At 38.5% G+C, this 12745-nt stretch overlaps 1 protein-coding gene across 1 annotated transcript in view; it reads right to left on the bottom strand.

Annotated features, from left to right (window-relative positions):
- Nucleotides 1-9729: 9729 nt before the first annotated feature.
- Nucleotides 9730-12745, bottom strand: part of LOC134615259 (vomeronasal type-2 receptor 26-like) — a 93273-nt gene continuing 90257 nt past the window's right edge. The window contains exon 8 of the mRNA XM_063459747.1: nt 9730-10646. Coding sequence (XP_063315817.1) covers nt 9730-10646 — 917 coding nt within the window. The remainder of the gene's footprint in view (nt 10647-12745) is intronic.

Raw genomic sequence — 12745 nt, 5'->3', positions numbered from 1 at the left:
ATAAAAAAAATACAGAAAAATGCAAAAAAAATGAAAAATATTTTTTTTTTTTACAGTTTTTGCAATCATAATGTGTGCATAATTAGTGCAGGTTAAGGAAAGTAATTAAAAATAAATTCATTTATTTGTTCTGATTTACAGAATATATAATGTGTCTGGGATTTTAAGTTTTTTTTTGGTAGTTACAGGTCACAAAGCACAAGGAGTCAAATAAAATTTTAATGTGGAGCGATTTTAGAATTTGGTATGTTTGTCTTGTAAGCCTAATAGCCATAAAATAAAACAAAATTGCCACACAAAAGTATATATTTATATAAAGTAGACATCACAGGCTATTTACCTAAGGTTGTTTTGACACTTTCTACGTAGCCATTTTACCGCCAACCTCTGCTAAATATTGGAGTAAAATTGTGTTTTTGGGGGGTTTTCGCACACAAACCTATAACAAAGAACTTCTCATGTGTATTTTGTAAAGTTGGTGTGTGCTATTCCTGTACAAAGTTTTATTATGTGTTCAGTTACTTCTGCTGAGTACAACGGTACCCCCATTGTATGTCTTTGGCACTATTTCGTGAAGCTACAGTGCCATATAGGAGACCTGTCCTTTTCAGTATTCACAGTAGAATTTTGAGAGACGGATTTAATGAGCCTATGCTTCCATTTGGGGTATTATAACAGTTTGACTGTTCAAAAACCCCCACAAAGGCCTACCATTTGTAAAAGTAGACACTCCAGGGTATCTCATAAGGTGCATATTGTGCCTTAACATGCCCCCATTTTTTTACCATTACATGCCAAAGTATGTGGTAAAAAATAATTGTGTGCATTTTTTACATACGGATTGCATTTTTGCTGGGCATTTTGTATATTTCATATGTGCCACTAAGTTCAAACCCCCCAAATTATGCTCAGCTAAGTCTTCTGAGTAAAAGGACACCCCCATTGTATGTCTATGGCACTATTTCGTGAAGCTACAGTGCCATACAGGAGACCTGTCCTTTTCAGTATTCACAGTAGAATTTTGAGAGACGGATTTAATGAGCCTATGCTTCCATTTGGGGTATTATAACAGTTTGACTGTTCAAAAAAAACCCACAAAGGCCTACCATTTGTAAAAGTAGACAATCCAGGGTATATCATAAGGTGCATATTGTGCCTTAACATGCCCCCATTTTTTTACCATTACATGCCAAAGTATGTGGTAAAAAATTATTTTGTGCATTTTTTGACATACGGATTGCATTTTTGCTGGGCATTTTGTATATTTCATATGTGCCACTAAGTTCAAAACCTCCAAATTGTGCTCAGCTAAGTCTTCTGAGTAAAAAGACATCCCCAATGAATGTCTTTGGCACTATTTTGTGAAGCTACAGTGGCATATTGGAGACCAAGCCATATCAGTTTTTACAGAACTTTGAATTTTGATGCTGGGCCTATGTGCAATTTCCAAGCATCTTCGTAAGTTTTAAATTCAAACTACCCCACAAAGGCCTACCATTTTTTAAAGTAGACACCCCAGGGTATTTCAAAAGGCATATTTTGAACCTTAGCGTGGGATAATTTTTCCGCTAGCTTGTACCAGGTGTAGTGGTAATAAGCGTTTTTTCTGCCTTTTTGACACACAAAGTGAGTTTGCACAGTATATTTTGCAAACCTTATGTGTGCTACGACTGTATAATACTTCATATGTTGCTCAGCTATGTCAGCTGAGTACAAAAATGCCCCCGTATGTACCTTTGCCAGGTATATGTGGACATCAGAGGGGCACATTTGGGACATAGTCATTCCAGTTTTTTTCAAACTTTAAATTTTTACGCTGTGCCCATGTCCCATTTTAGAGTATTTTACCAGGCTATATAATTCAAACTACCCCACAAAGGCATACCATTTCTTAAAGAAGACATCACAGGGTATTTCAAAAGGCATATTTTGAACCTTAGTGTGGGATCATTTTTCCGCTAGCTTGTACCAGGTGTAGTGGTAATAAGCGTTTTTTCTGCCTTTTTGACACACAAAGTGAGTTTGCACAGTATATTTTGCAAACCTTATGTGTACCACCACTCTATAATACTTTATATGTTGCTCAGCTATGTCGGCTGAGTACAAAAATACCCCCGTATGTACCTTTGCCAGGTATATGTGGACATCGGAGGGGCACATTTGGGACACAGCCATTCCATTTTTTTTCAAACTTTAAATTTTTACGCTGTGCCCATGTCCCATTTTAGAGTATTTTACCAGGCTATATAATCCAAATACCCCATAAAGCCATACCATTTCTTAAAGAAGACATCCCAGGGTATTTCAAAAGGCATATTTTGAACCTTAGCGTGGGATCATTTTTCCGCTAGCTTGTACCAGGTGTAGTGGTAATGAGCGTTATTAAATTATTTTTTTAACTTTTTAAAACTTTTTTTACTTTTTAAAACTATTTTTTAAACTTTTGTTTTGCTTATTCATTTTTTTAAAGTTTCCTAAACTTTCGTAAAACTTTTTTTTACAGATTTAACATTTTTCTAAGCTTTTTCTTTTACCGTTAACCCCTAACTAGCAGTAAGCAGCACTAACATTAAATTCCCCATTTTCCCATAACTCCCACCCACCCCAGCTAGCAAAATATTTAATTATACAATATTTAAATTAGTTAATTAAATTAATTTAACCCCTGAGGGTTAAAAAATAAATAAAAGTTAATCGTCAGGGGTTAAAAAAAAATTAGATCACAGTATAATACTGTGATCTGTATTTTGATCACTGTAGGCAGTGATAGACTGGCAGGGAAGGGGTTAATTTTTATTTGGACTGGGTAAAGGGTTTATTTTTTTAAATTTTTTACTTAAACGTTATTAAAACTTTTTTTAACTTAATTTTGTAACTTTTTAAAGCTTATTTTAAAACTTTTTTTAACGTTAACCCCTAGTTAGCCTAACACTAAATCCCCCAATTCCCCACTAACTTCCACCCTCCCCAGCTAGCTAAATTTATAATTTTAAAATATTTAAATTAATTAATAAAATAATTTTAACCCCTGAGGGTTAAAAAAAAAAAGAATTAACCCTCAGGGGTTAAAAAAAAAAAATCAGATCATCTTAAAATGTAATCCCTGCCAATTGATCACTGTAGTCAGTGATCAATTGGCAGGGAAGGGGTTAATTTTTTATTAATATGGGTAAAGGGGGGTGGGATTTTAATTTAACTTTTTTTTTTACACACCAGGGGGCAGGATCACTGAAGATCCATCTCCCTGCACTTCACACTGAACCCGGAAGTGCAGGGAGGCGGAGGTGAGTATGCAGAGCACATGTGCCCGCTCAGACATGCTGTCAGAGCGGGCACATGTACTGGGACAGCCCGATCCGGTGCTCCCGGTCTGCCTCTAATACAGAGGCAGACCGGAGCACCATTAACCCCACGATCGCCGCGATTGCGGCGATCTGGGGTTAATTTTACCGCGTGACGGACGAGGTCCGTCATCCGTCGTTAAGGGTATCCCCTGGATGACGGACCTCGTCCGTCACCCGTCGTGAAGGGGTTAACAAGTAGGTAGCGTGTTGTTTAGGTAATCTCGTCCTGGCTCTATTCATTATAGGGAACAATGACCTGATGTTAGAGATTAATCAATTGTTGAAGAATTTCTGGCTGAACTATTTTGTTATTATTATTTTTATTTTTTATTTTTGTAGAGTTAGCTGGAGAGAGAGGAAGTGTTAGCTGGCCCGGCAATAGATGTAGAATGTGTGTTTTTGATGTATGTTAAGTGTGTTAAGCATAGATTCCACAAGTTTCGAACTTACTTGCATAGAGAAGTGAATTATATTTTTATTTTCCCCTGAGTATCGACAGACAACATTTAATATGCAGCCTCGATATTGCTTTACCTCCCATTGGCTTGCATTGTTGTGATAATTTGATTGGACATTTAGATTAGTAGGTTATTTGGAAGAAACAACAAAGAAGGTACAACGGGGGATTTTTCTTGTTATTCTACTTTTTTTTCTTGCTATTTTAGCCTTTGTACAATTAATGAAATCCTACAAATAATAATATAGATGATTAACTAGGCAACATTGAAAGAAAATTGTTGCATACTGGGTAATTACTTTTTTCCTCTGTGTTCACGGAGTACTCAACGCAACTCCTTAGACTTATACTAACATCTGCAGCTGGTACCCTGGTGTCCAGAGCTCCCTGTCTGGCCCGTCTTATTTCAAGGTATGTGCATTTAGGGTGGGATGACTGTAGCTGGAGTTTTGGCACAGGTTACCCACTCAAGGCATCAGACCACAACATCATAAAACTATACCCTAGTCTTGGGACGGGCATCGTCTACATGGTCTAGGAAGTCCTTGGAATAATGTCATGCTCCATATCGAGTTCGGCTGTGCTTGGTTCTGGCCTTAGATGTACTGGGCGGACATATTGGGGTACCCCTGTAGTCTGTTTGTGATCTAAGTATGCATTATTTACCCAATATCTCTTAACCTATCCAGTCATGGGTTGCACTAAGTCCTACGAGCCAACTTATGGGAAGAGGCCACCTAAAGAACCCGCTAGCGGGTACATCTCCTAGGTGTGTTTGGCCTTAGTGGTCGTATCCTGATGACCCCATCCCCACGTACTTACACATGATTCCCTATGAATCTCCTAACTCTCATATGTAAATGGGTATTTTTGAATAGCATCAATAAGTGGTTTTCCCCCTCCTACCAATCGCCAAGCGATCTCTTTAAATTTACAAGTATTTTCCAATGACTAGAGATGTCCCGAACGGTTCGCTGGTGAATAGTTCCTGGCGAACATAGCTTGTTCGCATTCGCCATGGATGGCGAACATATGCGATGTTCGGTCCGCCCCCTATTCATCATCATTGAGTAAACTTTGACCCTGTACCTCACAGTCATCAGACACATTCCAGCCAATCAGCAGCAGACCCTCCCTCCCAGACCCTCCCACCTCCTGGACAGCATCCATTATAGATTCATTCATTCTTTTCATTCTTTTTTTTTTTTTTAGACAGAAGTGTGTTATATTTGAGCACGCTAGGCTGAACGTGCGTATATCATGGCTAGTTGCACTGAGGGTATGAGTATATAGCAGTACATTGTTGTGAAAGATGGCTGTCATGTTTAGGGTGTAGCTTGCACGTTATCAACTGTGTATTTATATCAGCAGCTCCACCACTAGTTATAAATCAAGTGTGAGTCGCCCCATGAGATGAGACTAGTGAATAACATAATACATGAACGGTTAAGGTAAAGGCATGTAAGGAACTACGACAATAAACTCTTTAGGAGGTGAAATAATTACATGTTTAAATGCTTGCTCCTTTACGATTAGTTAATGTGCAGAGAGCAGTTCATGTGATCAAAGGCATGGTGTGGAGGATCGGCTATAGTGGGACATGCTTGGCAGGCTGCTGTTTACTGCTTGTGCTCATCCGATCCCTTCTGGGCGCCAGGTGCAGACCCTGGGAGTCCCTGATACCTGGAACAACAAAGGCAAGTCTCTGACTGAGTGCCGGCTTGAGGTGGTGGAAGCTTGTTTTGTCGGGTGGTCGGATCTGTCCCGGTGGTGCTTCACGTCCGGTGCGGGATTTTGGTGGCTTAAGGTGGAGGCGAGTGCTTGACATGGGGCAGGCTCTGCATTTCTGTTTGTGCCTCCGGTCCCGTCTTCGACGTCTTTTGCGTTGGTGGATTTTAATGAGGACTGCTTCGCTTAGCTGTGGTGGAGCTTGTTGGGGCTGTGGTGGAGCTTGTTGGGGCTTCCTGCTTGTTATTTGCTTCCAAAATTGATTAAAGAGTCTGTCCAGCTTAGACTCAATATCCTGCCATGCTTTGCTGGTACCAGGAGGATACGCGGCTGCCGCCATATTGGAAGAGTCGCAGATGAGTATGTCAGCCTGGGCGGCTGTGCTCTGTGCGTCCATTAGCTCCAGACAGCCTCTCAGGGGTGGCCCTGGATAACCCCCACCGGTCCGAGGGGGGGGTAACGGTGCTCCTGCCGGAAAGTAGCTGCTCCTGGGCATCCCAGGATCGGGAGATCGGCCGCCTCTCCCGCCCAGTGAGCACCAGGCCACACTTGCCACGCGGAGGTAAGTAAGACTCTGTTGAGTTGCTTACCACTATTAAGCATGTTGGGTCGGTCAGGAAGGAGCAACATTGCTGGGTCATCCCCTTCTGGGGTGAAATTCGTTTGTTGATAGCTGCTTAAAGTGAGATATTGAGAGAGCTCACACGAAGTGCGTCTATCCTCCATGAGAGCTAGGCCCCGCCCCCCAGAAGCTGCATTCTTAGTGAGAGGAGGGACAGTCTAGCTGCTGCTGATTTAATAGGGAAATCGATAGCTAGGCTAGTGTATTCAGTGTCCACTACAGTCCTGAAGGACTCATCTGATCTCTGCAGTAAGGACAGCACCCCAAAAAGCCCTTTTTAGGGGTAGAACATCAGCCTGCTTTTTTTTTTTTCCTGTGTAATCTAATTGCAGTTGCCTGCCTGCCAGCATGTGTGTCAGGCTCACAGCATATACTGTGCCCACTTGCCCAGTGCCACCATTCATATCTGGTGTCACAATAGCTTGCATTTAAAAAAAAAAAAAAACTTTTTTGACTGTAATATAATAGCAGTCAGTTTCCTTCACACGTGTGCGTTTCAGGGCCTGCCAGGGCCCAGTGTCACACCAGTGCAACTCATATCTGGTGCAACAGTTGTGTACATTAAAAAAAAACTAGAAATTTGACTGTGAAATAATAGCAGTCAGTTTCCTTCACACATGTGCGTTTCAGAGCCTGCCAGGGCACAGTGTCACACCAGTGCAACTCATATCTGGTGTAACAGTAGTGTACATTTAAAAAAAAAAATACAGGGGGCTTGTTGTCACCTTTCGGGGACCCTTGGTGTTGTACGTGGCTGGGTGGAGGAAGAGACCTTTAATGACATCAGTGAGGACAAGGAACGGGACATGGCTAGCTTGGTATCCAACCTTGTGCAAATGGGGAGTTTGCGGTTGTGCAAATGGACTGTTTGCGGTTGTTTGCCGTGCGTTAAACGGGGAGTTTGGTCTTTCACTGTGAAGCGGGCGTAACCCTTACACTACCTGATTGATACAACATCATACCTGATGTTTTAAAGCACGTTATTCCAAACAATTTAGGAATGTTAGGTGATTTATGCCCTTTATGGATTAAAACCAGACTCTGCATCAACTATGTAATTTTCCATGGGAGTTTTGCCATGGATCCCCCTCCGGCATGCCACAGTCCAGGTGTTAGTCCCCGTGAAACAACTTTTCCATCACTATTGTGGCCAGAAAGAGTCCCTGTGGGTTTTAAAATTCGCCTGCCTATTGAAGTCTATGGCGGTTCGCCCGGTTCGCCCGGTTCACCCATTCGCGAACATTTGCGGAAATTCGCGTTCGCCGTTTGCGAACGGAAAATGTTATGTTCGCGACATCTCTAGTGAGGAGCCGACTATGCTTTGAAAGAATTCTCTTTGTGGCCTTCCCTTTTAGAGAAACCTATTGTTTAGAAACCTGTTAGGTGAAGTCATTCAGAAGGCAGCTGATGGTAAAAAATACCTTTTTTCTCCTTTGTTACCGCACTGGATTGAAATGTAACCACTCTTCTGGATCTACGTTTGGATTACTTTCCTGTTAACTGGACCAAACTAAACTCCTCTTTTGGATATTCCCTTAAGGATTGCTCATTAGTTGCTGACCCGAATTATCACCTACACGACTCTCTTGGATTTTCCCTTAAGGAATGATCATTTGCTGCCGAACTGGATTATCGCCTAAACGACTCTCTTGCAAAAAGCATGGCATGGTCAGTAGCCACAAGAAGGATTCTATGGCTACACTAGTGGGGAGCCGACTATGCTTCCAAATCCTCTCTTTGCGGCCTTCCCTTTCAGGGAGACCTATTGTTTGGAAAACTTTTAGATGCAGCCATTTAGAAAACAGCCTATGGTAAAAAGGCCTTTTTACCTCAAGAAAAAAGGAGACCGGTGTCCTCATCTTTGAGAAATAAAAGATACAAGAATCTCTCCTTTCGTGAAAACAGAAGCTAGACAAGGGAGAAAAAACTCCAGATACACAAGTTGGAGAAACTTCCCTCAGACATCCGCTAATAAGAATTTAAGAGAAAAAGGACTTAGAACAGCAAGTAAAAATTTCTGAAGGTCTGCAGATTCAAACAGGGAAAATTGGAGGAAAACTTCAAAGATTCTTCACTGTTTGGACAACAAACATCACAGACAAATGGGTCATTTCCATTATAGGGAAGGGTACAAAATAGAATTCTCCTCTTACAAGAAAATTTGCATTCAAAAGATCAAAAGATCATAAAAGAAGAAGCTATGAGAGACTGCATCTTAAAACTTCTGAAACAAGACACAATAGAAGAAGTCCCAGAAGAAGAAAGATACAAGGAAATTTATTCCATGATATTCAGAGCACCAAAACCTCAATAAAAGGTGGTGACTAATTCTGAATTTAAAAATCATCAACATTATGCTCAAAATAAGAACATTCAAGATGGAATCTATTTTGATTATCACAAAAAAATATAAAAGAAGGAGACTGAATGATGTCCATAGATGTAAAGGATGCATATTATCAGATCCCTATCCACAAAGACCAAGTAAGGTTTTTAAGGTTCTAAATTCTAGGGAAGCATTTTAAGTTTAGATGTCTTCCCTTTGGACTGAGTTTGGCTCCAAGAATATTCTCCAAGGTTCTAATAACCTTAGTTGCATTTGTAAGAAATATACATTTTCCACTACTTGGATGATATTCTTATTGTATATCCTTCTCTTCAGACAGTGTCTCTCCATATTCAAGCAGTAATGGACTGCTGATAAATACAGAAAAAAGGTCACTGAATCCTTCTCAAAGGATAGTCTTCTTATCCTTGTCACAGACACCATTTCAGCACAAGTGTTCTTGTCACCAAAAAGAATTCTAAATATTCAGGAGAAAATTAGAAATATACATACCTCAGGACTACTTCAGCAAGGAAATTCATGAGTCATCTGGGATCACTAACATCAACAATCGAACTTGTGAAATTGACTCAACTTTGTCCCATTCAGAAGTGTCTTCTCCAACAATTTGACAAAAGAAAAGTGAACTGAGAACAAAAGATGATGATCCCTTATTCTATCAAATAGGAACTAAACTAGTGAAAGGACAGCAAGAACCTAAGGCACGTATTCTCTCTGGAGAAATAATTACCACAGATGCCAGTTCATATGGATGGGGTGCCCATTTAAACTCAATATGGAAACAAGGCAAGTGGACTTACAGAGAAAGCAATCCAAACTCAAACTTGAGGCAATTAAGACCTATCTTCATAGCTTCATTCCCTCTAGTAAGAGATAAAGGCAATGACCTGTATATTGGTATCAGGACTTCGCTCCCACACTCAATTGTTTTTACTTATTTACTAAAGAAATGTTTGAGAAGAAAAACACACAATTAAATTAAACAGACCATAATTGTATTGACATGATGTTTCAAATAATAAAACAAAAACAGCATTTAAAAGACTAACAGGCAGTCCACTGTATGCAAGTTTGGGGATCCAATGAGGCAGTTCTACTGGTACTTTAAAGGCAGGAGGGTTGCATACTAGTCTCTCACAAAAAAAAATTATGATTCATTAAATATATACATGCATTTCATAGGTGAAACTTTTTAATAGTCACTATTCCATTCTAGTTGCTAAAAAAATGGTTATTTATAAATACTCTTTCTTTTTTCAATTAAATGTGTTCTTGTATTTAATTCAGTTTTCCATAAAATAATGTAACATTTTGGGAAAAATATAAATCCTAAAAGTCCAGCACTTGAGGTCAATATGGCAAAAATCTGTACAGCCACAATGCTCTTCCCTTTGGTGCTCAGATAGGCCGGAATCATTGCAATCCAAACACTGCAGAAGACCAGCATGCTGAAGGTGATGTACTTGGCCTCATTAAAACTGTCTGGTAATGTCCTCACCATGAAAGCCAGAATAAAACTCATAGCAGCCAAAATTCCCATGTAGCCCAAAACAAAATAGAAAGCAGTGACCAGTCCTTCATTACATTGAATTATGATCTTTTCCTGGTAAGAGTGCATATTCGCCTCCTGATAGGGTGGAGAAATCCCCAGCCATATAAGACATATTATAACTTGAAAAGATGAGCACAACAAGACTACAGAATTCTGCAGTTTGGGTCCAAACCATTTTTTCCATATACTGCCAGGTTTTGAGGCTTTGAAAGCGATGCACACTATGATCGTCTTGGCCAATATAGAAGACATGGCTATTGAATAGATGACTCCGACACAGGTCTGACGGAGCATGCAGATTACATCAGAAGGATGACCAAAGAACATAAAAACACAGAGGAAGCTCATCATGATGGAGACGAGGAGAATGTAGCTGAGATTTTGGTTATTTGCTTTAACAATAGCTGTATCTCGATATGATGTAAATATTATAAATATTGCAGCAGTTATAAGACAGAATAGAACTGACAATGCCACCAACACCATAGCGATCCAGTCACCGGAGATAGACAGAAATTCTATCTGCTTAGGAATGCATTTATCTCTCTTCTTATTGGGCCATTCAGTGTCTGGGCATTTCAAGCAACTTTTACTATCTGAAAAAAAAAAAATTATTTATGTCACAAATGGAAAAATGTTCTAAAATAATAATACATAAACACTTTAACCCCTTCAGGACCGGCCTGTTTTTGCGATGTTTGTACGTTAAGGACCAGAGCAGTTTTAACACTTTTGTGGTGTTTGTGTTTAGCTGTAATTTTCCGCTCTCTCATTTACGGTTCCCATATAAGTTATATATTGTTTTTTTCACGACAAGAAGGGCTTTCTTTACATACCAGTATTTATATTATGTCATATATTGTATTTAAAAAAAATAATAAAATATGGTGAAAAAAAAAACAAAAAAACATGTTTTTGGACTTTTACTTGAAAAATATTTTACTTATCTACAAAAGCTAATGAAAAAAACTGCTAAATAGATTCAAAATTTTGTCCCGAGTTTAAAAACACCCAGTGTTTACATGCTTTATTGCTTTTTTTTGCAAGTTATAGGCCTATAAATACAAGTAGGAAATTGCTGTTTCAATATATATATATTTTAAATGTATCAATAGTGACATTGTTACACCGTTATCTGTCATAAATCCCCGAAACACACCTAACATGTACATATTTTTTAAAGTAGACAACCCAGGGTATTTAAAATGGGGTATGTCCAGTCTTTTTTAGTAGCCACCTAGTCACAAACACTGGCCAAAGTTAGCATTTATATTTGTTTGTGTGTTAAAAATGCAAAAAACGCTAACTTTGGCCGGTGTTTGTGACTAAGTGGCTACTAAAAAAGGCTGAACATACCCCATTTGCAATACCTTGGGTTGTCTTCTTTTGCAAATGGTATGCCATCATGGGGCTAATTCTCATTCCTTGGCTACCATACGCTCTCAAAGGCAACCTAACCAATCTGACAAATTTCAATAAAAAAAAAAGTAAAATCAAGCCTTATATTTGACCCTGTAACTTTCACAAACACTATAAAACCTCTACATGTGGGGTACTGTTATACTCAGGAGACTTCGCTGAACACAAATATTAGTGTATCAGAACAGTAAAATATATCACAGCAATAATATCCTCAGTGAAAGAGCTGTTTGTGTGTGAAAAATGCAAAAAACTTCACTTTCACTGACAATATCATCGCTGTGATATGTTTTACTGTTTTGAAACACTAATATTTGTGTTCAGCGAAGTCTCCCGAGTAAAACAGTACCCCCATGTACAGGATTTAGGGTGTCATAGAAAGTTACAGGGTTAAGCACAGTGCTAGCAAATTAAATTATCTGGACTTTTGGCCTGGGTTGGCAGGCAGGTCCCTCAAATTGCAATCATTAAAATTACTTAATTAGGTAAAAATATTACATAAATATGCACGTAGAATTTTAATATATATACATATTTATATATTTGACGTCTACGTGTATATTTATGAAATTATTAATGTAATTTTGTATGTGGACATATGTATATTTCGTATTATTTTTATTTATTTATTTATACATAGATATATATATCATTACATTCTAAGTGTATTTTGATATAAATATATATATCAATATCAAAATACTGTTAGAATAAAATTGAATATATATATATAATTTTTTTTTAATTATTAAAAATTATTTTTATTTTTTGTTATTTATTTTTATTAACATATTATTTGTATTTTATAATAATATATATATACCATATATATAGTTATTATATATATTGTATATATTCGTGTGTAATTTAAATATAAGTGTATTTTTATATTAATATACGTATATATAAATATAAAAATACACTTAGTGTGACATTATATATATGATATATATACATATATTATATATAGGTATATATAGATATAATACATGTATATATAGCATATATATATATACACATATTATTATTTTTTACACTGATTGTTTTTTTTTTTTACTTTATTTAATGATTTTTCACTTGCAGGGAGACTGCCTGTCAGCACAGACAGTCCCCCTGCAGGCAGATACAAAGACCCCTATTGCGGTCATGTGATCGAGTGATCACATGGCCGTGGGGTCCTGATCTGCCGAGGGGGGACTGCCCGGGCAGACAGGCAGTCCCCCTGGACCGGGAGGAGAGCTGATCGCCGCCGTGGGACCGACGGCGATCAGGTAAG

This window comes from Pelobates fuscus, chromosome 6 (genome assembly GCF_036172605.1).
Source record: "Pelobates fuscus isolate aPelFus1 chromosome 6, aPelFus1.pri, whole genome shotgun sequence".
NCBI classification, from domain to species: domain Eukaryota; kingdom Metazoa; phylum Chordata; class Amphibia; order Anura; family Pelobatidae; genus Pelobates; species Pelobates fuscus.
This window is presented reverse-complemented; position numbering and strand designations above follow the sequence as displayed.